Source organism: Cynocephalus volans, chromosome 14 (genome assembly GCF_027409185.1).
Source record: "Cynocephalus volans isolate mCynVol1 chromosome 14, mCynVol1.pri, whole genome shotgun sequence".
NCBI classification, from domain to species: domain Eukaryota; kingdom Metazoa; phylum Chordata; class Mammalia; order Dermoptera; family Cynocephalidae; genus Cynocephalus; species Cynocephalus volans.
In genome coordinates, this window is record NC_084473.1 from 57,790,055 (window position 1) to 57,816,789 (window position 26,735).

The 26,735-nt window shown below is 34.2% G+C and overlaps 1 protein-coding gene across 8 annotated transcripts in view; it reads right to left on the reverse strand.

Moving 5' to 3' along the window:
* Positions 1-26,735, reverse strand: part of USP34 (ubiquitin specific peptidase 34) — a 226,199-nt gene that overhangs the window by 10,294 nt on the left and 189,170 nt on the right. For 5 of the 8 annotated variants that reach the window (XM_063078358.1, XM_063078359.1, XM_063078357.1 and 2 more), the window contains 15 exons: positions 26,572-26,646; positions 25,267-25,418; positions 19,893-19,941; positions 19,704-19,808; positions 19,583-19,627; positions 18,401-18,505; positions 17,161-17,308; positions 12,106-12,740; positions 10,339-10,496; positions 8,270-8,348; positions 6,317-6,443; positions 5,576-5,683; positions 4,300-4,404; positions 4,059-4,183; positions 2,800-2,923 (listed from right to left, as the gene is read on the reverse strand). In XM_063078358.1, the coding sequence (XP_062934428.1) occupies positions 2,800-2,923; positions 4,059-4,183; positions 4,300-4,404; positions 5,576-5,683; positions 6,317-6,443; positions 8,270-8,348; positions 10,339-10,496; positions 12,106-12,740; positions 17,161-17,308; positions 18,401-18,505; positions 19,583-19,627; positions 19,704-19,808; positions 19,893-19,941; positions 25,267-25,418; positions 26,572-26,646 (2,140 nt within the window). The remainder of the gene's footprint in view (positions 1-2,799; positions 2,924-4,058; positions 4,184-4,299; positions 4,405-5,575; positions 5,684-6,316; positions 6,444-8,269; positions 8,349-10,338; positions 10,497-12,105; positions 12,741-17,160; positions 17,309-18,400; positions 18,506-19,582; positions 19,628-19,703; positions 19,809-19,892; positions 19,942-25,266; positions 25,419-26,571; positions 26,647-26,735) is intronic. The other 3 variants (XM_063078362.1, XM_063078360.1, XM_063078361.1) reach the window with 3 other exon arrangements.

Genomic DNA, 26,735 nt, shown 5'->3' on the forward strand with positions numbered 1-26,735 from the left:
GAGAAAATACATCCATATTTGCAAAAAAGAAAAAAAAGATAAACAATAAATAAAAGTGGTAGGGGACAGGTCTGTGAGTGATATCTTTATGTGCACCTTTTTGATATTGTTTTGAATTGTGAACTATGTACATGTATTAAATTCTAAAAAATAAAAAATAATCATATCTTTAATAAAGTTTAGAAATCAGCAGTGCCAGTCCCTCTTATTATTATTCTTTTTCAGAATTTTTCTGGCTACACTGTTATTTTTAAATATCAAAATACTGTAGTTCAGACACACTGATTTCAGATGGCAGTCGGCAGCTTTACTCACCCTCCCTGAATTCTATTGCCCTTCTTTCTCTGTGTCATCTAATCTCATCCCCAACCATCCGCACTTCAAAAGTAATTTGTTTACTATTTAGTACCTGCATTATACTGCCCTCTGAAATTCTAACCTACAATTTTTATATAACTCCCCTTAATCCCCTAACAAACCTTAAAATGTGCTTGGTTACTCATAAAAATCACAAAGATTTTTTCTTGAAACTGGAAATGACTTGCAATCCAATATAGGTCTTGAGACAAACTCACCTATCGTCACAATATTTTATATTTTAATATTCTGGCCCTTGGACCATTGACCACAAGCCTCAAATGATTAAGAATATAACCAATTTAAACTTAACCTTTCCACTTCTAATTGCCAAATATAATTTCTTGAAGAAAGTATATGAATTAAAACTGTAAACTCCCTGTTCCCCACTGTGGTCATTAATGTGGGCTTTGTTTTCTCAAGTCCTTTCCTAGGTGTTTCTTATTGGAAACAGTAATTTCAGCTAGAAGAGGGAGTTAACTTCAAACTCTGGATCATAATTTCTCCATTTACAGAAGACAAAAGGATAGCATTGTTTTTAGGTCTTTGTCTAAAACTTCATATCCAAGACAATGTCCAATTTTCTACATTAACTAAGATATAACCAAGAAAATTTCTTTTTCTGCTTACTTTGAGAGGTTTTTGGTTTACATCTAGTGCTGTGCCACCAGCCATATTTAGCTATTTAAACTTATTTTGGTTAAAATAAAATATAAAGTCAGTTCCTTAGTCACATTTCAAATTCTCAACATTCTAATGTGGCTAGTGACTATCATATTGTGGATGATGGTGCAGCTAGAGAATATTTCCATTCTCACAGAAAGTGTTATAAAATAGTGAAATAGAGAACTGAACACCATGAGGAAGCATCAGAAGTGCTTATAGTTATAAGAGTGATGTGAATATAAAATATGAAAGTTGATTCAGCTGATGCGACTGCTAGGTGAGCATCCTTTCCCTCTCCTCCTTCCCGCCATGTTTAATTTCCCTGAAAGTGTGAATTTGTGTTGGTGAGGAAGACAGTCCCAAATTGGGCACAACATTCATTACTTGGTCAAAGCTGTTCAAGTAACTAGAACAGCTCCTCATATAACTTTTGGTATAAATCATATGAACACAATTACCAATAAAATCTCAAAAGGTCAGTGTCTTTATAAGACTCTCTCCTTATGTGGGAGCAAGGCAGTACTACTAGAACTCCTGGTAAAAGGTTTTAGCCTTTCACAAGTGCCACAAACCAGGTGCATAATCCTGAAACGGCCAATTTCAGCATATCCCTACCCCCCACATCTTGGCATGTCAGTCACATTTACATAAAACCAGCTAATAACAACAGGTGGAAGGAACAACCTTTCAAACCTGAAGATGCTCTCATCACTTACCAATAAGAAGGTTTTCTGAAGAGGAATTATCCCTGACAGCTGTTACCACTTCCTTCTTCTTGGATAATGAAATCTAAGGTAGGGTCACATCTTTTGCCCTACCTGGAATGGATCAAAAGCTTTTCCATAGGAAGGAGGGGGCTGTGATTGAGAGGGAGCACAAGGGGGACTTCTAGTGTATGGAAATTATCTATTTCTTGATCCAGGTGGTGGTTCCATGATTATTTCACTTCCCACCCTCTAAAACAAAACTACAGAACATTGGAGAGGATAATGGACCACCCCTAATGAAGTCAGGAGGTAGAACACACAGAGCCCCAGAACTCTGGAGGTCCTGAGATTGGGAACATCTGGAGGAAGACTACATGTCTTCTAAAGCCTCAGCTGGAGGAAAATCACCCAAAGGGAGTTCTCTAACAGCTCTCAGGTACATTCTGGCAGAGGCAATATTACTATGAAGTAATTTGAGTTTTTTCTCCCCATACATAAATCACTGATGGTTTTGTTTTCTAGTTCTCATATCTCCCCTTTCAAATTTCTCTTCTCACACTCACCTATTTTATGAGACTTACCTCCTAATTACTCACATATGCACCTCTGCTTCATGCTGGCAAGCCCACTCAGTTTGCTCTTGGCATTGCCAGCTCCAAAGCACAGCTGGCACTATAGATCTCATCTTACCCTCAAGACAAGGGCTGGGGAAAGTCCATCTCTAAGCCTGCCTCCCTAAGCAGAGCAGTTGGTTGATTGTTGTGTTTTTTTGCTTTTAAAGTCTGCTGGGCAGATGGTGGAGGACTTAGGCTTCTGTTACAGAAGTGATCAGCCCTACTCCACACTCCTTTATAGGCCAGCTGAAACTCTGGGAAGAACTATTCAATGGAAACCAGTAAGTTGGTCTTTTCTTAATAAAAATTAAAATGTTCCCAAGAATATTAATTAATATTTTTAAACATTCACTTTAAAAAAGAAAAAAAGGATTGTCTCAATTTTTCTCCCCTTTCTGAATGGCTAGGGGCTTAAAATAATTCAGTGGAATTTACTGCTCATCTTTTATACTTACTCAGCTTAACTAATGTTTCAGTAAATTTTTCACAGTTGATTGCAACTCGGCATAATAGATGGATGAATTGATGATAAGAAAAGAAGTAGTCTAGCAGCATACGATCATAAACGTCATCTTTGCCCTGAAGGTTAAAGATGATAAAATGGTTGCACTTAAATTGTATAATAAATTAAAGAGCATATTTTGTGCAAATGTAATAAGTTTAACTAAAAAGCTGATTAAATCTTTAAATTCTATAAGAACCTAGTTTTAAATTCCAAATTTCTAGTAATGTTATTAAGATCTTAATTGTCATAAGTTTATTTTCAGTGTGCAAATGCTATCAATTAAAATTACCCATTATTTCTATATATTTTAATAAAGTAAAATTGCTGTCAGATTTTAAAATGTGACACTTTATTTAGCTCATCAGATATATCAAGAATTAATTAAATTTGATTTTTGAAATACGAGGTGTCTTCAAAAAGTTCACAAAAAGGTTCATATAATCTTTTTTTCCCCCAAGCTGGCCAGTATGTGGATCTGCATATTGTCTTTTATTTTTATTTTTCCATGAACTTCCTGAAGTACCCTCATATTCCAAATTATTTCTGTAATGGTTACTACAGTGTTAATTATTTTTAATATTGTATCTTATAAGAATTTCTCAAGTACTTAAGATCCAAAGATGGTGGGCAAGGGAGAGTATGAATGAAGTGTGGGTGAAGAAAGATAAAAGGGAAACTTGTTTTTAAAAAAAACTATTGAAAGTAAGATAAATTATCCTGTGTGAATGTACCTTGTCTCTAGAATTTAGAATTGGCACTATTTTAGAATAAGTGTTAGAGGACAGGAACCAGACTAAAAATGATGATAAATCTATCAATCAGTGGTATTATGCTTAGGTCAAAGAAATATAATTTAAGGGCAGTAAAAGAAGTCATTGATTATATGGTCAAATTTAGAAATAGTACCTAACTTCACTTTTCTGATTTAGATATAAGACCCAGTTATAATTTAGCCTAGTGACAAATACTAAGACTTACTATTAAGGTAATTTTTGAGGGAAAAAAAAACTTACTACTTGTGCTTATTGTTGATTTTGCAAATATTCAACCAACATTTCAGAGCACTAAAAGGAAAAAGTCCAAATGAGCCTAATCTTCTTAGGATCCACAAAATGGTCATTTAAGTCGAATATACTCAAAACTGCCAGGGGTGAAATTTCAAATTACTTTGCACTACAGAAGCATGATTTTCCTGGCATCCCAACATACCTTACTGGTTTCCACCATTGTGGGCAAGAGGCACATATTGAGTTCAGGGCGCGGAGGCCGAATATTGCTTTTCCCTCCTATTAGCTTGATATTTTCTCGACAAGGGAAATAAGGTCCAAGAGACACTAAGACATTAAAAGTGTACAATAAGAATAAAGGGAAAAAATAAATCTCCATGCTGCAGTGTGCAGAACGATAAAATGTGAACCATATTCAAGTATTGTGTTAGATGAATACGTACTTGGTATGTTACTGTGATGGTAAGTACAATGGTTGTGTTGTAGAAATGGAACCAGAGTATGAAGAAAATCATGGGGACTCAAAAGCACAAGTTCCTTGAGGACATCTAAAATGAAAAACACAATTTGGATATTAAAAAACTGGAGTTACACCTACCTGCTACTTTCAAACTCACAAATCCTGTTGGGATAACTGGTTACAGTGTGGCAATCACTTTTATGAGTCTAAAACTGTTTTAGCTCCTGACATTGGGAGAAATTCTGTCTGATGCTCAATCAAATCTGGATCAGCAGAGTTACCACAATAGGCCACCATTTAGAAAGAGAAGTTAAAATATCAATGAATAGTGTTTTAACCAAGACATGCTTCTTAGAGAAAAATGGTGAGGAAAATATTTAATGCACAGTGATTATGTATCTTCATGAAATCAACTACAATACTTCAGAAAGAAACCCAACACTCAAAGTTGCTTGGATGTGAGGGATAATCCTTAATCTACTTTTAATGTTTTATGATGCTGACTGGACTGATTCTCATCTTCTAATCACATAGAAATAAAGCTCATAATGACTGGCTACTGGCAGAATTTCTGGTGATCAGAAGTAACTGCTATATGTCCCTCTCCTTTTGCTGGAGAAGTATAAAAAATGCAGGCCAGTAATTACACAGAACATCAAGACTACTGGCACACAACAGCCAGATTTATTCATGCTATTTTGAGAAACTGTATATAAGCAGCAATGATCTCTAAGAGGTCTCTAAGGTAGTAAAAAATTCACTATAAATTTAAAATGGGGGAGGGGGATCTTTTAACAACCACAATTATCATTTTATTATAAATATGCAATCAATAACAAAGTAAAATACTCAGAACCTAAGATCAGCTATTGAGAAGTATCTTTAGGCAAAATAGCTCATGGTGATATAATCACCCCAACCCTTTACAGTGTCAGTTCTACCTTGTAAACATTTACACGATTCTACCCTGCTTATATAGCATCAGAAGATTTTAGAGCTGCAAGGAACCTAGAGATAATCTAAGGTCAAAGAGCCCATATATATTAAATCACCTACTCATGATTACATGGGTAATTACCAGGTTAAGAAATGGAACTCGATTTTCTTAGGACTTTCTAGCCAGTGTGTTACACGTAAAAAGCAGGAAGGTCTTCCAACCCCTACAGACCAAACATCACATCTTACAAAAAAAAAAAAAAAAAACACAAAAATGTTCTTCGACTAGGTTTTTAAACAGGTGTATTTTTCAAGTTACTTACCTATACAGGCATTTCTAAGTTCTGGAGGGCTATAGGAATTAAGAAGAGTTAACAGTTTATGGGCAAACTCAATTCGCTCCTGCCATTGGATTAATGCTTGTTTCACATCTGCAAATATAAAAGCATACATAAATATGCCATTTGAGAGATCAAACTTCCTCACAAATTCTTCTATTGTAAACTACAGAATGCTCACACTTAGAAACTCAAATTAATTACATAAACATCTTTGGTGAAAGCTTAGTAATTATTTTCATGAGATGGCTACTTCTGTTAAATCTGCTAAATTTCTTAAAGTACTTCAGTAATGACTATGTCCCACTTTCTAGGAATGTACATGAAATTCAGAGTTCACACTATTTTACAGGGACATAAGAGAGACATGTTTTATAGTTATTTCTCTTGAAACTAAAAGTGATCTAATCCATGACATGGAAATTTCCAGCTGGAGAACCTTCACAAAATACCCAACTTGTTACTGTGCTGGGAAATGTTTTCCAGCCTCCTAAATCTTGGTCCTCCTCATAGCATGCCTGCCTATTTTTCAGGTGGGTATAATGAAAATATACAGGAGCATTCCAATTTTACATCAAGAGGTCATGAGGTACATTTTCTGATGGTTAGCCCTCATCTTCTGTGCATAAACTAGAGATAAAGACAATTTCTCTGGGGCACATGATTTAAAAACCATATCTGTCTTTAATAGTAGCAATAACAAAAATTAAGTAGGAATGACCAAACCTTTTCTCTGAAGATACGGGCGTGTAGACTTCAAAACCGAAAGGAATATTGACAGAAGTTCTACTAAGTCTCCAGTCACATGGCAAGCTGTAGCTTCATGATACATCATGTGCAATGTGTTGAAAGACTATAAGTGATTTAAAAAATCGAAAACTTAATTTCATTTTTACTTTATTGGGCCACAAAGTGGTAGTGCTCATCCTCTATGGCAGATGTTTTTGGATTCAGACTGTATGTGTGTGCACCTATATGGAAAGCAGATATATTTGCTTTCGAGCCAAAAGTCAAATTCTCCCACTCAGCTCTTTCTAGATACAAGGGTACTTCAAAAAGTTCATGGAAAAATGAAAATAAAGATGAACTTTTCCATGAACTTTTTGAATATCCCTCGTACCTAAACAGTCCTCATCTTTAGGGCTCTGGTACTTTGTGTATACATTCTAGTCTGAAGAAATAACTTGTTTAATCTTTTTTTTTCTTTTGGATGGCTGGCCAGTACAGGGGTTTGGACCCTGGACCTTGGTTTTAGTAGTGCCATGCTCTAACCAATTGAGCTAAACAGCCAGCCCTTGTTTAATCATTTTCTTAAAAAAACTATTTGCTCTAAGACTACAAGCCTTAGAGATTACAAAGCAGCAGGCAACACAAGAAGATTAGGGAGAACAGGTAACTGTTTAAACTAACTTTCCAGGGCCTCTGCAGAAAGACAATGGTGAAATGGCTGTCAGCCATACTCAAAATAATAGGTCTGAAAGAGGTAAAAAGAGTTCGAAAAGGTAGCAATTCAATTATCAATTATTAGAATAATAATTATTACATACTTATTATATAATATACATATTATATATTATTAATATTAGTCAATTTTTATAATGTTAATCTTTTAATTCCTATAACTGTATTAGCCTAATTAAACCCTTGGTTTTTTTCCTATTTCATTTTACAATGTAGCATTCTTCTTGTAATCCTGTTGAATAAGTTCACCATAGTCTATATACTATTCACAATTAATAGTTCAAAATTCTTAGGTTAGAATTTGTGGCAGTAAATAATCTGAACAATGTACTTGTACAGTATTTAACCTGTAAACTGTGAGGACAGGAACTATGTATGTCTTGTTCACTGCTGTATCCCCAGTGCCTAGCACAATGCCTGCCACAGAATAGACATTCAAACATCTGTTGAATGAAAGAACGAAATTCTCACTATTTCTTTTCACATACCTTTTCTTTTAGCCAAACAGAAATACTCGGCATTCCTCAAACATAATCAATACTTGCCTCTATGCTCATACAGTCATTTATCTAAATGCTGTCCTACTTACATTCACAAGTCCAAATTCTTTAAGTGTAGTTTCAAACATGTTCTACTCCTATTCTATAAAATCATTAACTGAAAAAAACTATCCTACCTCTTAATTCTTATGGTACTGTTAGGGTAGCATGTACTCTTTGGTCTTAGATAAGACTAAAGAGTATGATGCATCTCTGGTGGCTTTAAAGCAACCTCACATTGTGGATGTTCAAGATTATAGAAAGAATAAATGGCCGATTTTAACCACCTTTGTATAGTCTCACTGCCTTCCTCTGATGATGCTCTCAGTTTCTGTACTCTGTTAAATAAGTAGGCTCTTGGAAAATTATGTGTGCCCTTGATTAAATCATATAAATTTTGGTTTTGTTCTTACAAATAAAAGAATAAAACTAGTCTATTTTAAATGGGTGTTTAAAATAAGGGGAAAGGTATGAAATTACTATGGAAAAAGAAATAGCTCCCTAAAAATTATGACTGAATTATTATTGTAATAAGAATTAGCATTTATTAATGTATATAATTAAAATCCTGCTATGTGGAAAACAGTAACCAAAAATTCTAAATGTCTACAAAACAAGAAGTCTTGATGAAAATATTAAAATGAGATATATCCACAGTAAAATGTAACAAAATATTTACCTCAGTCATCAGGATCAACCCTCGATTAAATACAACAAGAAGTCTGTCTTCATCAGATTCTAATAGTATTCTGAAGGCACTAGAAGAATATATAAAGTCCAGCTTGAGAATTCTGAATTAGAACAGAACACTTAGGTGATGAAAAAACAAACAGAAATAAAATTGTCATTTAAAATCTCTGCATGGTGCAGCCTCTATGGAAAATGGTATGGAGGTTCCTCAAACAATTGCAGATAGATCTACCATACGACCCAGCTATCCCACTGTTGGGAATATACTCAGAGGAATGGAAATCATCGTCGAAGGTATACCTGTTCCCCAATGTTTATCGCAGCACTCTTTACAATAGCCAAGAGTTGGAACCAGCCCAAATGCCCATCATCAGATGAGTGGATACAGAAAATGTGGTACATCTACACAATGGAATACTACTCAGCTATAAAAACGAATGAAATACTGCCATTTGCAACAACATGGATGGACCTTGAGAGAATTATATTAAGTGAAACAAGTCAGGCACAGAAAGAGAAATACCACATGTTCTCACTTATTGGTGGGAGCTAAAAATTAATATATAAATTCACACACACACACACACACACACAAACCGGGGGGGGGGGGGGGGGGGAAGATATAACAACCACAATTATTTGAAGTTGATACGACAAGCAAACAGAAACGACATTGTTGGGGGGAGGGGGGAGGGAGAAGGGAGGGAGGTTTTGGTGATGGGGAGCAATAATCAGCTACAATGTATATCGATAAAATAAAATAAAAATAAAATAAAATAAAATAAAATAAAAATAAAATAAAATAAAATCTCTGCTTTCCTACCTATAGAAAAGGATCTGCTACATCTGTTTCTTGGTAATGCAGTAAAAGGAAATAATATTAAATAAGAAATCCTCTAACTTATAGACACATTATGTCTCAATATCTAATCTACTTTTAATTATCCACAATGGCAGAAGATAGGAATGATTGGGATATTTTTAAACTTTGAATAGAAACAAAGTTAATTTTTTATAGTGGGTTTATCTTCTAAATTAAGTTCTAGATAACAATGAAATACACTTGTTATTATCAAAGTATTCATCAGCTGATCACTGGGAAGAAAAAGTAACATGAGGGGAAAAATTACTAAAAACAAATGTTGGCCTTGAAAGTAAACTTTATCATAATTACCAAAGTTGTTGTATTACTGCTGTTAACAGACCTTATTTTACTAGGTACCAGAAAGTGCTATTATAGAGAACTGGAAATCCCCCTACCTTAATCCCTAATTAATGAAGACTGAAATTTAAAAGCTTTCTGAGGAAGATAATCTTGAAATAACCTTATGTTGTTTTGATTAGTTCAAAACACTACAATGAAGTCTTCAAGAAAGTACTGCCAAAAAAAAAAAAAAAAGTGTGCCTAATAAAGGATATCATCTCCAAGTCTTAGATGTAATATACAGAAGCATTTTAAGAAATTAGCCTGAACTTTATTTCTACAGGTAAGGGAATTTGTAGCAGTTTCTCTGCAGCCATTCTGTAACTTCTGTAGCTCTGAACAATTAACTGGAAAGATTATGTTTTGTTATTTTGGCCAATTCCTGTAGATAAGAAAGCCAGACAGATAGATGTGGACTCAACAGAATAAAAAACATCAACAGTCAGACTCATCCAAAGATGAAGAAAGCTGTTTCTGGAGGCCTCTAGAACTGAGCTATCTAAGCGTAAGTTATGATGAATTGCCACAGACAGGATCATTCAAGCTCTAGCTGGAAGACTGTATGTTAAGGTTCCTTCGACCCCCAAGATTCTGATTCTGATAGAATACACACAAATATAAACTCAAACCAAACCAAAACAAAAACTGTTTAAAAGTAGCTCATTAACTTTCAAAACATAAATTCTTCTAAAGTGACTAAATGCATAAACGCTTCCCCAATAACCTTAAAGAATTAGCAAATTTTCACTTATAAACAATGCATAGTTTTTCTCTTTTAGTGTCAAAATGATGGTACCTATCCCCTCACTTGCAAAAACAAAACAAAGAAAAAATACCAGAAAACATCTTTTTACCTTATTAAAGTAGTCCAGCAGGAGCGGCCATCTAAGCAACGTAAATAACAACTTATGGTTGTTTTCTTAAACTGTTTAATATCTTCTAATTCTTCTTCTCTCATATCTGGCCTCTGAGCTATAAACAGTTGCATCAGGTTAAATAGTTCTTCCACTGCCTAAAACAGGCAAATAAACAATATGATGATCTTTTAACCCTACAACATTTTAGAATGTCGGCTTTGCATTTCTGAATGTTATGCTCATTAGACAACTCTTAAAATTATACAAATGAATTAGATTACACTACCATTCAGGAATATTTATTATAAGACTAATAATTCTATTTTTAAAACTTATCATTCATTTTTAGTCTTAAGACTGTGTAAAGCACTAGTTTTGTAACTTCAAATGTGTGAAAAGATATGCTACACCAATCCTCTGCCCCCTTTTCTTTAATAAATAAGAAGTTGTTACTTTGTCACAAAGATTTTAAATATCTAAATTACACTTGAATTAATACTCTTTCTGAAATAAATATTTGTGCCTACATTTGGAATAATCTTTCTAGATTGATGATCAGTTCAAGTTTCTGATAGAAGAAATGTGGGAATTAATACTTTAGTAAAAATCACTAGCTGCGATTTTACAAACTTATTTGCTTATGTGCATGTTAGGAAAGGGTTGCTCTTCTAACATAACTCTTGTGAACTGAAACTGCCAGCTTCATATTTTTCATGGCAAAATTGACTTGAACACCATTTTCAAGAAAATTTCCAACAGATAATTTCTACAATAAAGGATACTACCTTTCACTGATGTTAAGGTCAAGAAACAACACAGGGGTGGGGGGCAGGAGATAAGCACTTTAACTCACCTAGCGCCTTCGTCAAAGGTATATTTAACTCTGGACATCACATTCAGTAATTAAATCAAATATAATGTATGTGAATGGGATAGAGACAAACCCATTGAAACTTAATACATCCTGTCCTGATGCCTTTGAAGTCAGACAGACTCTCTTATTCTTTTCTGTATTCTGCAACCTTGGCTTTGTACTTCTTGGTACTTAAATACACTCTCTTTCCTACATAACAGGCATTCTAATTTTCTTGACAGGATATTAGGTTATTACTTCTGGGTAGGAGACTCTCAACAACTCAATACATCATCTATAAACAACAGTTTACAACAGAGAGTACGAGGCAACAATGAAAAGTAATATCTAGGAATGATAGCCTTATATGGAGGGGAAAATTTTTAATATGAAACCTACAAATAGTCTGCAGAGAACAAGCATCAGATTTAGACTGCATATACTTGTATCCCAATGGATCTCTTAAACATTTTTCATTCACTTGGGTGTAGCTTGAGAAACCATACTAAGGAATACTACTATCTTAAGACAAAATACTGTCTAGCTCACAGCTTAGCATAGCATGTATATCTTGATAATGAATATCCAAATTTTAAATAGTAAAGTACTTCTCTAAAACTGTACCACAAAGCTTTTTTCATTAGGTACACATGAAAGCTGCATTTACAAAACCACAAATTAAAATACATAAGTTCCATTTTAACTTCAACCTAAGAAAAATTATCCACATACTTATCAATTTTATAACAATATAACATTTTATACATGTACTCAGAAAAAACAAATATTCCTTAAGTTCTTAAGAAAGAATAGTTAGCCTTTTCTATTTTGTCACCAATTCCAGCAAGAGGAAAAACAGGTATTTACAATCAACTTGAGGATACAGTTAAAAGAATATCTATTTTACTCACTCCAGGGTATTGGCTGGCATGTGGTGTAAGATTCTTAAAGGCCCACTGGATGTTCTGGTGAGAAGCCAGTTGTCGTGTGAATGCAGAAGACTGCTCGCAGCATAGCCTCAGAATGCCGTAGTAGGCAGGCAGCATCCCACGGTTAAAAAGCACCACATCCTGATCATCATGGTCAGCAAGGATGTAATTGAAGGCAATGTTCTTGGTTACCACTGGGTTCTGAACAATAAGGCGGATATTCTCTGGACAGTCAGCACACACATTGTACCAAAATGAAAGCAAAGCCTGTTTATTGTGATTTGTAGCTATTGCTGGCTCAGAAAGTTTAGGCTGGAAAAGGTTCCACAAATCCATGAAATATGTGGAAAACATCAGCTTCTCAGTTTTGGAAATTAAACAGTAAGTCATAAAGCTAAAATAGGGCACTAGCTTTGTAGTGCCATGAACAGCAGCATCAACATAAAGTTTGGCTCTTGAGAGCAAACCAAGGAGCACGTTGTAGACCTGATGTAGGACTACTGTTGTGTCTGGACTGAGTGGAAGGTCACGGGTTGGGATGTGCAAAGACCTTGTTGACCGGAACATCTGGCGGAATGAATTGCTTGGAATAAGGGACACCAGAAGATAAGCTGCAGCTATAAAATGTAAAACAGAACTGTCAGATCCTTATAAGATATTAAATAGACTGAAGAGCAGTCATTCAGCACAAAGCCACTCTTCCCTTTAATTAAAATGAATAAAAATTAAGAGACATGAACATCTCTTTTAATATCTTTCTGCTTTTACACCCTTGGACACACAGAACGATCCTAAGGGGTGACAGAAACAGACATCTTTCATTCTGCCATTGCTACTTTTTAAGTGGCAACAACAATTGCTATAAGCAGGAACAGTTTTTAAACCTCTTTTGTTTAGCTTTCCCAAGATGCAGAATTTTCCCACTAGATAATTAATTTCTTCTCAGAAAGTAGTATGATTTAACAGAGGGAGCACAACACTTAGAGCCAGAAGACCTATCGAAAGGTGCTGGACATGGTCAAACCATGTAAAGTTTTATGGTCTTAATTTTCTTATTTAAAAAATAATAGTAAATTATTTTGTAATAATTTATAGATAATGGTAAAATATACTTAAGTTATAAAGAAAATGATATCTATATAAAAGTCCATTGTATTATATACAATTATATGTGCTAATTATAGAACATTAAATTTGGAAAATCTTTAAAAGTCTTCTAATTCTAACCTTATACCCAAAGAAAGAATCCCTTCTTCGACATACCTGAAAACTGTTATATTAAGCCTATATTATAATTCTGAGAGGTTAATGACTTATTAGTTGAGTCCATCTGTAAAAGCAGTTACTATAGGCAAGGCACTGAGCTAGGTACTTTACAACTATCTCATTTAATCCTCATAATCATCCTGGAAGTAAGTGATGTTACATTGGAAAATCTGAATCTTGGAGAAGCAAAGACTAAGGTCACACTGGTAAGGAGGTGGAGCCTAGATTAGGCCTTGAGAAACGATGATGAAGACAAGAACAATAATGGTAAAACAGTAACAATAACAACAATAATAAGAACTGCTAACATTTATTGAATTGTATACTATTTGGCATCATAACTTCATGTGGTAGGCACTGCTTTTATTATTCTCACTTTCATTCAGGCTTAAAACAGTAAGACTACCCCAGATTACACAGCCAGCAGCAGAGCTATGATTCAAACTCATACCGACAGACTTGTGGGCTAAAGCGCCTAACAGCATTCACTACAGAACACCTCCTTAAGACTCTCTCATGCCTGAGTTTAGGCTCTTTTCAATAAACCAACTATAGTTTTGTCTTCAGTTATTCAATAATTTGATAATTTCTATCGTACTGTCAAAATAAATAAAGTTGGGGTTTCAAAAATTAATTGTAGTCTATTTTACAAATTTGTTTCGAATTAAACTTCATTTGTGCACAATACTCCATTTCCTGCGTATTTCTTTACCCATATACTGCTCTGGTTAGTCTGATTTTTTTTTAGGCTTAGTTTGATATGCATTTCAAATTTAAAAATTTAGCATGTAGGTATCATCCTGATCAATTTTTGTATAAAACTGCAATTGAGAAAAGTAATTTATGGTTTTAAAAAGTCATTCAGTTTAAGTAATACTTTCATCCCAACATTTTATTAAGAAAAATTTTAAAACACACTAAAAGGCTCAAAAAAACTCTACTGAACACTCACTGACCTACCACCTAGATTCTACAATTAACATTTTGCTTGGCTTTATCCCTTATCTGTCTCTTAATTTCTATAAAAGCTATTTGCTTTTAAATAAAAAATAAGTTCTGCTAGAGAGAAAAACACAACTTTTTAATTATGTTTATCTTTAAGAACAGTTAGGAAGGAATATGGAAGAATAGGCCATCTTGTTAAACACTGTCTTGCTATAACTTAAGAGTCCCTGGGTCTAGTTTTATATTATAGAAAACTTAGAACAAATCTACTTTGACTTCTATCTGACAACTCTCCAACTATTTTCAGACACTCATGTCTCCATTTTTCTTCTTTTCTTTAGACTAAACATTCTCAGTCATTACTTAAAATTATTTTGTAGTATTTAGAAGTATTTCTCTGTAGTTTTTCTTTTCATACATGTTACTTTAATACTTATTCTAAAAAATACTCATTTTTCTTTCATACATGTTAATTTTTATTCTGAGTTATACATTCTGTTCAAATATTTGGGCCCCCTTTTCAAGTTACATATATCAAAAGCACTTTTTCATATCACAAAACAGTCTTCACTTCCATAATTTTAAAATGATGCATTATAATAATTTGTTTCCTAAATGAACAGTTTTTAATTTTTCACAATTATAAATAATGCTGTTGGGCATCCATTCCCCTCCCCCTCCCCCTGGCATCCATTTATTGGATGACTTACTTATACTAGAATCCCCAAAATGGTATCCCCGAGTTAAAAGGGCACAACATTTTTAAGGATCTTGGTACATATTGCTAAACTGCCTTTCATAAGGGTAATATTAGCTTTTGATGTTACTGCAACACACAAGAAGGACATTTCCTCTGCACTGTCATAAATATTAGGTGTAACAGCTGGCTAAAAACTTTTTTTTGATTCAGCATAGGGTTTCTTTCTGGTTTATGCTCAGGGGTCAGGTCACAAATGCCAACTAGCACAGACGTGAGCTCTTACAAATATCCAATTATTGTGGGTTTTAACTCAACTGACAGGAAAAGTAAGACCATGAGCAGAGTACCAATGCCAATCCATGTATCCCCTCCACTGAAAAGTGTTTCTCTCAAATAAATCTTTTGTTTTTAATTTAGAATAGGTAAAACAGATAATTTCTATACAGCCTGTACCCAGTTTTCTCTATTGTTAACCTCTACTATTACCATGGTACATTTGTTATGACCAAGAAACGAACACTGGTACATTATTAAGTAACCCTGCACTTTATTTACATGTCACTAGTCCTGTCCTAATGTCCTTTTTTTGTTCCAGGATTCCCTCTAAGATACATTATATTTAGTCATCATGTCTCTTTAATTGCCTCTTGGCTGTGAATTTCTCACTTTCCTTGTTTTTGATGACCTTGACAATTTTGAGGAATACTGGTTAGGTATTTCATAGAATGTCCTTCAAATTGAGTTTGTCTGATGTCTATCATGTTTAGACTCAGGTTATGGGTTTTGGGGAGGAATACGATAGAAATCAAGTGCACTTCACATCACATCACATTAAGGGCAAGAATACATGCTATCAACTTGACATATCAGTAATGATGTTACTAAAGATTGTGATGGCTAAGTCACAACCTGTCAAGGTTCGTCACTGTAAAGTTACTTGCCCCATCCTCCACGCTCTACTCTTTGGAGGTAAGTCACTAAATTCATACTCATGGAGTGAGGAGTTAAACAACACCTCCTGGGGGAGGGGTGTACATAAATTAATTGGAATTCTGTATGGGAGATTTGTTTCTTCTCCATTTATTCATTATTTTTTCTTTCCTCCTTTATTTATTCAATCATTTATTTATATCAGTAGGGACTCATAGATATTTATACTTTGGGTTATGGTACAGTGTTGTTATTTACTTTGCTACTCAAATTGTTACAACTTTGGCCAATGGGAATGCTTTCAGGTTAGCTCTGTGTCCCTTTAACATACCCCCACTGTTTTGTTATTTTGAGCACTTCCTTACTTTCTGGCACTACAAGATGCTCCAGTTTCATCTTGTATATTCTCTATCCCAACCCTAAAATCAACCATTTCTCCAAGGAGCTGTGAATCCTTTTATGGAAGAATGGTGTTCAGAATCCAACATCTGGGTACTGAATGTGCTTTCTGCTACTGAAGTGTCACTGACTCTAGGCCCTTCTCAAGGGACAGATAGAAAATGTTTTCAATGAATAAAAAATTTCAAAAATTAACTACTTTGATTTTAATTTCTTTAACTATCAAAGGTGAACATATTCTATGTTTATTTACAAGCAATTTTCTATACTTTGAAATATCCATTTTTGATATTTGCCCATCTGTCTTCAAAGATCTTTGTGTATTCTTTACCTGCTTGTGTACATTAAAGTTGTTTATCATTTAACATAATGTTAACATAATGTTTATCCATAATTTTGGTCAGTATTTTCTCTCAGTTTGTTTTATGTCTTTGTTACTATTTTACTGTTAGCCTTCTCCAGAAGTACTTTTTAAAACAGGACTTTCTGACCTTCACTAATGCTGATCATGTCCTGTTACTCTATCAAGCAAGGAAACAAAAATGGTAGAGTGATGATGTCATCCAAGAAAGAACATGGTTTCCTATCCTTAAAAAAACAAAAACAAAAATGTTGTAGTACTTGTAAAAAACACTGTCATAAGTTTCCAAATACTAATATAACTTTGGCTTTTAAGAACATCTCCAAGAGTTTTGCATTATACAACAATGGGAATATTGAGGTTGCCTTAAAAACAAAACAAAACAAAATTTGGAACAGTGATAAATAGTTTGTTAAATTCCGAATAGTTGACTTACAAGTCCTGACTCTAGGATAATTGTGTGCCAAAAGAAACCGCTCAACCCAGTTTTCCATATTCTGTAGGACCCAGCTGTGTGCCAGTTTATTTCGGGGTGTCTGGACTGCCAACCAATCCAGACACTGAGAAGGATTGTATTCAATCACCTACAAATAAAATGACAAGAACAGAATATAAAGCCAACTGAATGAGCAGTTACTTACTTTTGGTATATGCCATTAAACACTTAAAGCTGAAGTAGTTTTTTGAAAACTAAAGCTTAAAGGAAGTTTCAACCATGTGTTTTCCCATTTTTAAGCTACTTCCTTTTGCCAATAGGAAACGTTCAGGAAAATTTGTCATTAGTTTAACAAAATAAATTTAAAATAACCAAAGAACTATATAACACAGGACAAATATAAAAACTCAATGACTTTTATGTTTTCTTAAAGTTATAAATTTATTTAAAAGTACTTTTAATTCTCTAAAGTTCCTCATCCTTACTTTTCTTATTCCATGCCTAACATATTACTATTAAATGAGAATGTAAAAGTAGCTCACTGTACTTCTATGGAGATTTTTTTTTTAATGGAAAATGGAAATCCTAGGAATCTAGAGCAGGGGCTAGCAAACTATGGCCTGCAGGCCAAATTATGTGGCTGCCTGTTTTTTAGTGGGACATAGCCATGCCCACTCATTTACTTGTTGTCCATGGCTGCTTTGAGGCAAAAACAGCAGAACTGAGTAGTTTCAACAGAGACTGTATGGCCCACAAAGCCTAAAATATTTGCTATCTGGCCCTTTAGAGAAAAGGTTTGCTGATCCCTGGTCTAGAGCTTTTCTGACACTCACCAAGGAGAAATTGTGTGATCTCAGCAGTAACTCTGGAAGAAAGAAAGTGGTTGGTGCTTCCTCTGTTTTGTCTGCCAATTGCTGAAACCTTTGGTTTGTATTTCTAGGGCTTCTACTGTCTTCAAGGAATCTTTTTGGAGGGTGAGGGAATGAGAACTTGATTGGCTAAAAGCTTCTTTAAGAATCTACAAGAATGTCTTCAAAACATCTGGGAGAGTAGCTAAGAATTCTTTTTTTCCTCCAAACCTCTGACTAAAGCTCCTCTTCTTCCCTGGACCTGTGACTTACTAAAACCATTTTGGAGTACCCAAATAGGAAGAAACTATTACTTAAAATGATAGTGACTGTATTATAAAAATAAAATCCTCAGAAAAATAAATACTGAAAACATTTGCTGCAAGACTTACCTCCCATATCCTCTGCAGAATGTAAGATGCAAAGGGAGGCATTCCTGGAGGTCCACCAGCGAACTCCATCAGCATAGTCAACAATTTAAAGAAAGGATTGGCTGCCTGTAAGACACACATACGACTGTGTATTTAGATGATGTGAACTCATCTCTTTCAGCAGAAAAGAAACACAAATACTCTCTACACATCACATTGAAATCTGCTGTGTTAGGTTAGCAGAGCTCAGTCAGTACTCCTGCCTACAAAGTCGAACTACCATAAAGCAGCAGGATCAGCTAGGGTATACAAAGTCAGTGGCATGGTAGCCACAAGTAACAGATTTTTCTGGATATCAAATATATTTGTAAAAAAAATTTTTTTAATTGACAACATTGTATATATATATGATGTACAATATAATGCTTTGAAATATGTATACACTGTGGAATGGCTAAATCGAGCTAATTAACATACACATTACTTCACACTTATTTTTTGTGGTTTGAACACAAACTCTAATCTCTTGGCAATTTTGAAGTATATTTTTCAAGAATAATTTATACTTTTCAATTATAATTTTCAAGTATTGTTATTAACTATAGTCAAGTTATAACAATAAATCTCTTGAAACTATTCTTCCTAACTGAAATTTTGTATATTTTGTCCAACATCTGCCCAACACCAAAACCAAAGTTTGTTAATGAAGTAACCATGTTCTATTGAAAAACTGAGATTAAAAGCTTCCTGTAGCAACCTTTGATCCCTGAGGGGTAATTTATGTTAATGTTTGACATGTATTGTTAAAGTAGCTTAACAGTTTCCATTTTATAAGAACACTTTTATACAATGCTATAATCCTACTTTCCCCGTATTTCTCCACATATGTGGAGATCTAGTTACTTTTCCTCTTGAGCACAATTATGATATATGCTTCACCAAATAACTTTAAAGCTTAGCATCTAAGCACTTCAATATACTGAATTTATATGGATATTTATATTTAGTCGGGAAAATTATATCTGTGATAAGACATGAAGCAATAATTCAGTTTATTCAAATTATACACTTAAAAATACGTTATTGTGTTATGAGAGACACCTTGATAAACATTTTTTCAAGAACAATTAGAAAGGCTCATTTGAAAGCATTATCAGTGCTGATAGTAGTTTTAAAAACACAAACTAATGTATGTTTACATACCTCAGGAGTCAACTTTGCTATTGATGTGAAAAGCATAGATATAATCTAAAACAGAAAAAGGAGGATTTCAGAATATTCTTTTTAAAATTAAAAAAAACTTTAAGACTTTCTTAGCACTTACATGTTCTGCAAGTCGATTATTGTATCTACATAGGCTGAAAATCAGATTACAAGTTTGTCTTATATTGATGCCATCACGAATATGTTGAAATAAGAAGGGAAATCCCTGTTAAAAGCAAAAGTTATTCATTTAAGAACTGTTATTATTTTCGCAATGATCAAATTGTCTAACATCAGAGAAGATATTTACCTTTCCTCCAGTTAATGCTGCCATGTCAGTCTGTGATAATGTCAAATGCCTAAAAGAAAATGAGCGGAAATAAGTTTTTCATCTGTGTTACTTTATAGCTATTCACATCATGACATGCACCAAAATGTTGATTCAATTATAACTACCAACTCTGCCATCATAAAATGATTTCTGGATTTTTTGCTAGGTAGACTTGCTTGCTAAACATTTTTTAGGCAATTTTTAAAGATTCTAGAGTTAGTATATGGAAGCCCAAGTCTACTTTATTTCTAATTAACTAACTCAATATTTTAGTATACTAAAACACTATGATGGTTCTCATTTTACTTAGCTGTTTTGTTTTTGTTTTGACATGAAACCCTTCAAATCAAATGGACTTGTAAGAAATGCTAGCATTTCACCACCCAGCTTAAAATTACTGCATATTTCTTTAACTTCTTATAAAAAATGTCAGATACATAAAAAATAGAATAGTACAAGTATCCCATCATTCAGCTTCAAATTTAACAAAAATCACCACCAGTCTTGTTATATATGTAACCCCATTCACTCAATATGAATAATTCTGAGGCAAACTCCAGGTATTTTATAATTTAGCTCATAAACCTCAATTCATATCTCTAACAGATAAATTTATTTTTTGTTGGTTATTTTTAGATATTTAAAATTATTATCATATTCATTCCTACACATCATATTTCTTTATGTCCTTTGCCTGACCTATCACTTCCCAAACCCCCTTCCTCCTTCCCCACCATCTCTAGTACCCTTAGGTTTCTTCTCTCCTTCTCAAAGTTCAACGTATTGTTGTGGTCTTTTCTTTCTTTCCTTCATTCCTTCCTTCTTCCCTCTCTCCCTTCCTTCCTTCCTAGCAGCCAGTTATGAGTGAGAACATGTGGTATTTGTTTTTCTGTCTGGCTTACTTCACTTGACATAATTTTCTCCAGACTCATCCATTTGCTGCAAATGGCAGAATTTCATTCTTTTTTTACGGCTGAATAATATTCCATTGTGTATATATACCACATTTTCTTTATCCAGTCATCTGTCAATGGACACTTAGGGTGGTTCCATATTTTGGCTATTGTAAATACAGCTGCAATGAACAAAGGAGTGCAGGTATCCCTTCAACATGATGATTTCCATTCCTTTGGATATATACCCAGTAGTGGGATTGTTGGATCACATGGTAGCTCTATCTGTAGTTGTTTGAGAAACCTCCATACTGTTTTCCATAATAGCTGTGCTATTTTACAGTGCACTAACAGTGTAGAAGAGTTCCCATTTCCCTGCATCCCCGCCAACATTTGTTATTCCCAGTCTTTTTAATAATGGCCAGTCTAACTGGGGTGAGATATCTCAATGTGGTTTTGATTTGCATTTCTCTGATAATGATGCTGAGCATTTTTTCATGTACCTGTTGGCCATTTGTATGTCTTCCTTTGAAAAATGTCTATTCATTTCCTTTGCCCATTTTTTAATTGGATTGTTTGTTTTTTCCTGTATGTGTTTGAGTTCTTGTATATTCTGGATATTAATCCCTTATCTGATAAATAGTTTGCAAGTATTTTCTCGCATTTTGCAGGTTGTCTTTCCACTCTATTGATTGTTTCCTTTGCTGTGCAGAAGCTTTTTAGTTTGATATAATCTCATTTAGTTATTTTTACTTTTGTTGCCTGTGCTTTGGGGGTCTCATTCATAAAGTCTTTGCCCAGTTCTATTACCTGTAGTGTTTCCCCTATATTTTTCTTTAATAATTTTATGGTTTCAGGTCTTATATTTAAGTATTTAATCCATTTTGAGTTGATTTTGGTATATGGTGAGAGGTACAGGTCCAGTTTCATTTTTCTGCATATGGATGTCCAATTTTCCCACCACTCTAACAGACAAATTTTAAAAACCAACCACAATATCATTATTCACACCTAAAATAAATCAATAATTCCTATCATAGCCAACGTGCAAATTTCATCAAGTTTCTAAAAAAAATGTTTTATAGTTAATTTGTTTGAATCAGGATCCAAAGAAAGTCCTTTGTTGTAACTGGTTGAAATGTCTCAAATCTTCTAATCTATTGGTTCCTCCTCCGACTTTGTTTTTATCTTGCAATTTATCTGTTGAAGAAAGCAGATCCTAAGTTCTGTACAGTTTCCCACATTTATATTTTGCTGATTATATCCTTGTGGTGTTGTTTTAATATGTCCCTTTGTCCCTATATTCTCTGTAAACTGATAGGTAGGCCTAGAGACTTGATTAGACCTAAGTTTGACTTTTTAATCAAGGATATTTTGTAGGTGGACTTTCACGAGGAGGCACACGATGAAAAATTAGTCTTTTTTATAACTTTTTCAGCCAACGATGATTATTGTCTAGATCCATTATTTCATCTGGAGGTTGCAAAATAGTGATAATTCTAATTCCAATAGTCCTATTCCACTTATTAGATCAAATACCTCTATGATGATGCACTTCCCTGTATCCACCATTTGGTTGCCACGAGGTATACTTGATACTTAATACTGTTTCTTTTATTCGTCAGTTTTCAAAATAATGATTTGATTTCCCATTACATTCCAAAGGTTGACAATAAGCTTTAAAAATTTTCTTTTTAGGTATCACTGTGAACTCAGATTTAAACATCTCTGAATGAATGACTTTGAAATACGTGTTTCAAAGTCCACTGCAGTTATTCTTCTTATTGATGCTCAAGTTGTCCAATCTATGACCAGTAGAAACCTCCTTCAGTTGGCTCTTGAGTACTTTCAACAACATGACCTCAGTAGTCTTAGGTAGCCTCCCTGCTTTCCAAAATGACAAAACATTCCAGGCTACTCATTCATTTCTTGCCAAAGACCCAGAATTGGCCATTTCCCCAAGGAACCCAAATTCTTTCAGTGGAAATGAGAACTAGCGACCACAATCTGGATGCCACGGATACCCACTGATTCTGGGTTGAATAGGATTTCCAGGCCTTTTCAGAAAGCAGAGATAAGTAATACATTTTCTGTTTCTTTAAGACAAAATACGGGCCGACCCCATGGCTCACTCGGGAGAGTGCAGCGCTGGGAGCGCAGCGGGGAGCGCTGAGGCCGCAGGTTCGGATCCTATATGGGGATGGCCAGTGCGCTCACTGGCTGAGTGCAGTGTGGGCGACACCAAGCCAAGTGTTACGAACCCCTTACCCGTCACAAAAAAAAAAAAAAAGACAAAATACTCCATAAACTCATACTGATATTTCCAATTCAAAAATAGTTTTAAAGAAATTATGTAAAAATCTTACAATTTGATATTTGTATCTCTTTTTTGTTTTGCTGAAAATCTTGGTTTCTAACGACATAACTACTTGTTTGCTTTATACTATAATATACACATAAGAGTTTCAGAATAATTACTAACAATATAATTATAAAACAGTTTAGAATAATTTTGTAATTCTTTTTGTCCTTCATATACATCCCACCAGGAATTAATAGTTACTGTGTTCAAAGTCACTTTAATTTCTCTCCTGTGGCTATGCCACCTGCTTAATATGAACTTCTTGATGTACCCTCATATATAGTTATATTCCTTTATTTCACTGTGCTTTTGATTTTTAGGAATTCCTTCTTATTCATTTATTTGTAATTATACAAAACATTTACATAATTCCAAAGTTAAGTCTACAAAACAAAATATTGTCTCTTCAACCTGTTTTCTTTCCATTTACTGGAAACCTTTTTTTTTTTTTTTTTTTTTTGCAGCTGGCCAGTATGGGAATCCAAACCCTTGACTTTGGTGTTATCAGCACCATGCTCTCCCAAGTGAGCTAACCAGTCAGCCCTGGAAACCATTTTTTAAAGAAACCTTTTTGATTTATAGTTAAAGTATTGATATTTGTAGTAGTTATCTTCTATAAAGTGCTGCAAACACTGAATTAGCAAATATCAAATCATTGCTCTTAGGGGAAATACACAATCAGGTTCCTGCTAGCCTTTGGTCACATTTTCATCAACCGATCAACAGTACCTTGTTTTATGGGTATTTCTGTTTAAAGACACTTTATTTAATATATATTGTTGATTAATTAACATTGAACTCATGGCTAACTGCACTGTAACTCATATATAAATGAAACTTATCTTAACACAATGTATCTTCACCCTAAGGTACATCACAGCCTTCTTTAGCTTAGGAACACTGGATAGCACTTCAGTAATATGCTTGATTGGCCATTTTAAACAGTGAAATCACTAACGAAAAGCAAAAAGCATTTGAAAAATTTTCACAGCATACACCATGGGAAGTACATTTGTTTACAATATGAAAACTGAAACAAGAAGGTAGATTGTTGCCTTATGTGAGTGACTTCAGCTGGGAAAGTGCGTGTCAGGCAACTCAAATTTTTCACTGCTCTGCATGTGCACATGTCTGTGAATAACTGCAAAAGCTCCTTAAGTGCTAATTTTGGCACTGCAAATAAATTTTAGCAAGTAGGTGAATTCACAAATAGAGAAATCCACAAATAATGAGGATTGGTTTTATATATACACACACACTCTTATCACCTTCTCTCATAGCTTGCGCTTTCTTAAAAAGTAGCATACTATATACGCTTTTCTCCACCTTGCTTTTTTCACTTAATATACTAAAAATTTCTCTATGGTAGTACACATAAATTCCATATTTCTATTTTTCAGTGACATAGTCCTCTATTGAGTGGATGCCCTGTTTTTTCAAATAGTCCTCTTTTGATAGACATTTGACTGTTTCTAGTTTTTTGCTACTAGAAATACTGTTTCAGTAAATAGCTTTGCACATATGTCTTTCTGTATTTTGGGGACAGATTCCTAGAAGTGGAGTTGCTAGGTTAAAGGATGAATGCTCATATAATTTTGCTAGATATTTTACTGTAGATTTTTTCAATGACTATTTCTAACATGACTCAGAAACCAAAAGTCTGGTAGAAAGGATTGAAATTCTTATGCCACATGAGTTTATGAACAGTGTTATTTTTTAAAATAAATTACGTAATAAAAGCTACTGAATTCGTATCGGTAAAACAGTTACGTAAAAAGAAGACCAATCTGGGCCGAGCCCATGGCGCACTTGGTAGAGTGCTGCGCTGGCAGCGCGGTGACGCTACCGCCGCGGGTTCGGATCCTATATAGGACTGACCGGTGCACTCACTGGCTGAGTGCCGGTCACGAAAAAACGACAAAAAAAAAAAAAAAAAGAAGACCAATCTGGCCAGTTAGCTCAGTTGGTGAGAATACAGTGTTATAACAACAAGGTCAAGGGTTTGTATCCTCATACCGGCCAGCTGCCAAAATAAATAAGTAAATAAAAGAATAAGACCAAACATGCTTTAAGCATTTTGAATGTTGAAACATTTCACCTTTCTGAGCGAGACTGTTCAACCAAAAGAGCAACTAAAGCTATCATCTTTTCAAGGGCAGCTGGCCTGTATTTTTCTTCTGCCAGAGAGAGTATATCTTCTTCCTCCTCCTCTTCTTCTCCTTCTTCCTCTGACAACACTTCAACTTGAGGCTAAGTGGAACAAAATTTAATTTCAATACAGTATTAGTTTGAAAATCATCAAGAGAACAAAGACCTGTTTCATACAATTATCCAGGGTAGATGGTGGCAGGATCATGTATCATGAGAAACAACCACTCAAAGGTCTAACCCTAACTTAAAATAGTCTAAACCACACTGAGGACAATTTTAGACTACATTAGCAGAACTGTAAAGAACAGTGATCCTCAACGACTGTTTACCTTACCTAAAGGGACAAATCCTTTAACAATTATTTTTTCTTGTAAGCAAGCCCCTTGGAAGATAAATCAAGATAAAAAATTATGAGTATGATAAGATAATATTTCCGAGTTAATAAAAATGCCAGTTTGCAGAAAAGAAGAAATCCTTATTTGAAGTTTCCAGATAATCCAAACAGATATTTCAAAAAGATATTCATTTGGGCTTTGAAATGCAAGAGACTGAAAAGATTTTATCATCTAACAAAGCAAAAGAAGAAGAGTTGAAACAGGTAGCCATATAGTCTGGAATTAAATAATCCCAGTCCATATTCTTCAAAGCATTACAGCATAGTGGTTAAGAGTCTTAACTCAGTAGTCTGACCAAGGATCAAAGCCTAACTCACTGCAATCTAAAACAAATTAACTTCTCTAAGCCTCAAATACCTCATCTGTAAAAAGGAGATAAAAATAGTACTTCTCTCTTAGTGTTAAGGATATGGGCAAATAGATCACGCAATCCAATGTGGCTGTTATAGGCAATACAAAATTCATAGAATACTTTAATATTATTAATATACCACCTACTTAAATTCCTGGAAGACTCTGACAAACTTAACAGCAAAGGGCTTAAAAAATGAATGCCAAAAATGTTCACCAAAACAGACTATTGATAAGACCCCAAAAGTAGATGGTGGCTAATTTGTCAAAATTCATTTGCTTTGTTCCAGGGCCTTAACAGTGGAATTTATTACTTGATTATTCTTTCTCTTGCTATACATATTAAAATTCCATTAAAAAGATCAATTAATCTTACATGCTTAACATTATCTAACATGAGGGCTGGAAGGGACTTTAAAAGGTTCTAAAATCTCATGACTCTGCATTATGCAAACTACTGAACACATGGCCTCCTAATCCCTGAAATACGATAGAATTTTACTTACATTTTCAGGTCCTTTGGTTCCCATGTAAAAATGTACCATTGTAGATATGGCTTGCAATGAAAGCAAAAACTGGCTCTAAAAAATTGATTTAAAAATATAAAATAAAACAATTAAGTTCTAAAATACTGAAAATTGGTATATAATCCAAAAAATAAAATATACCC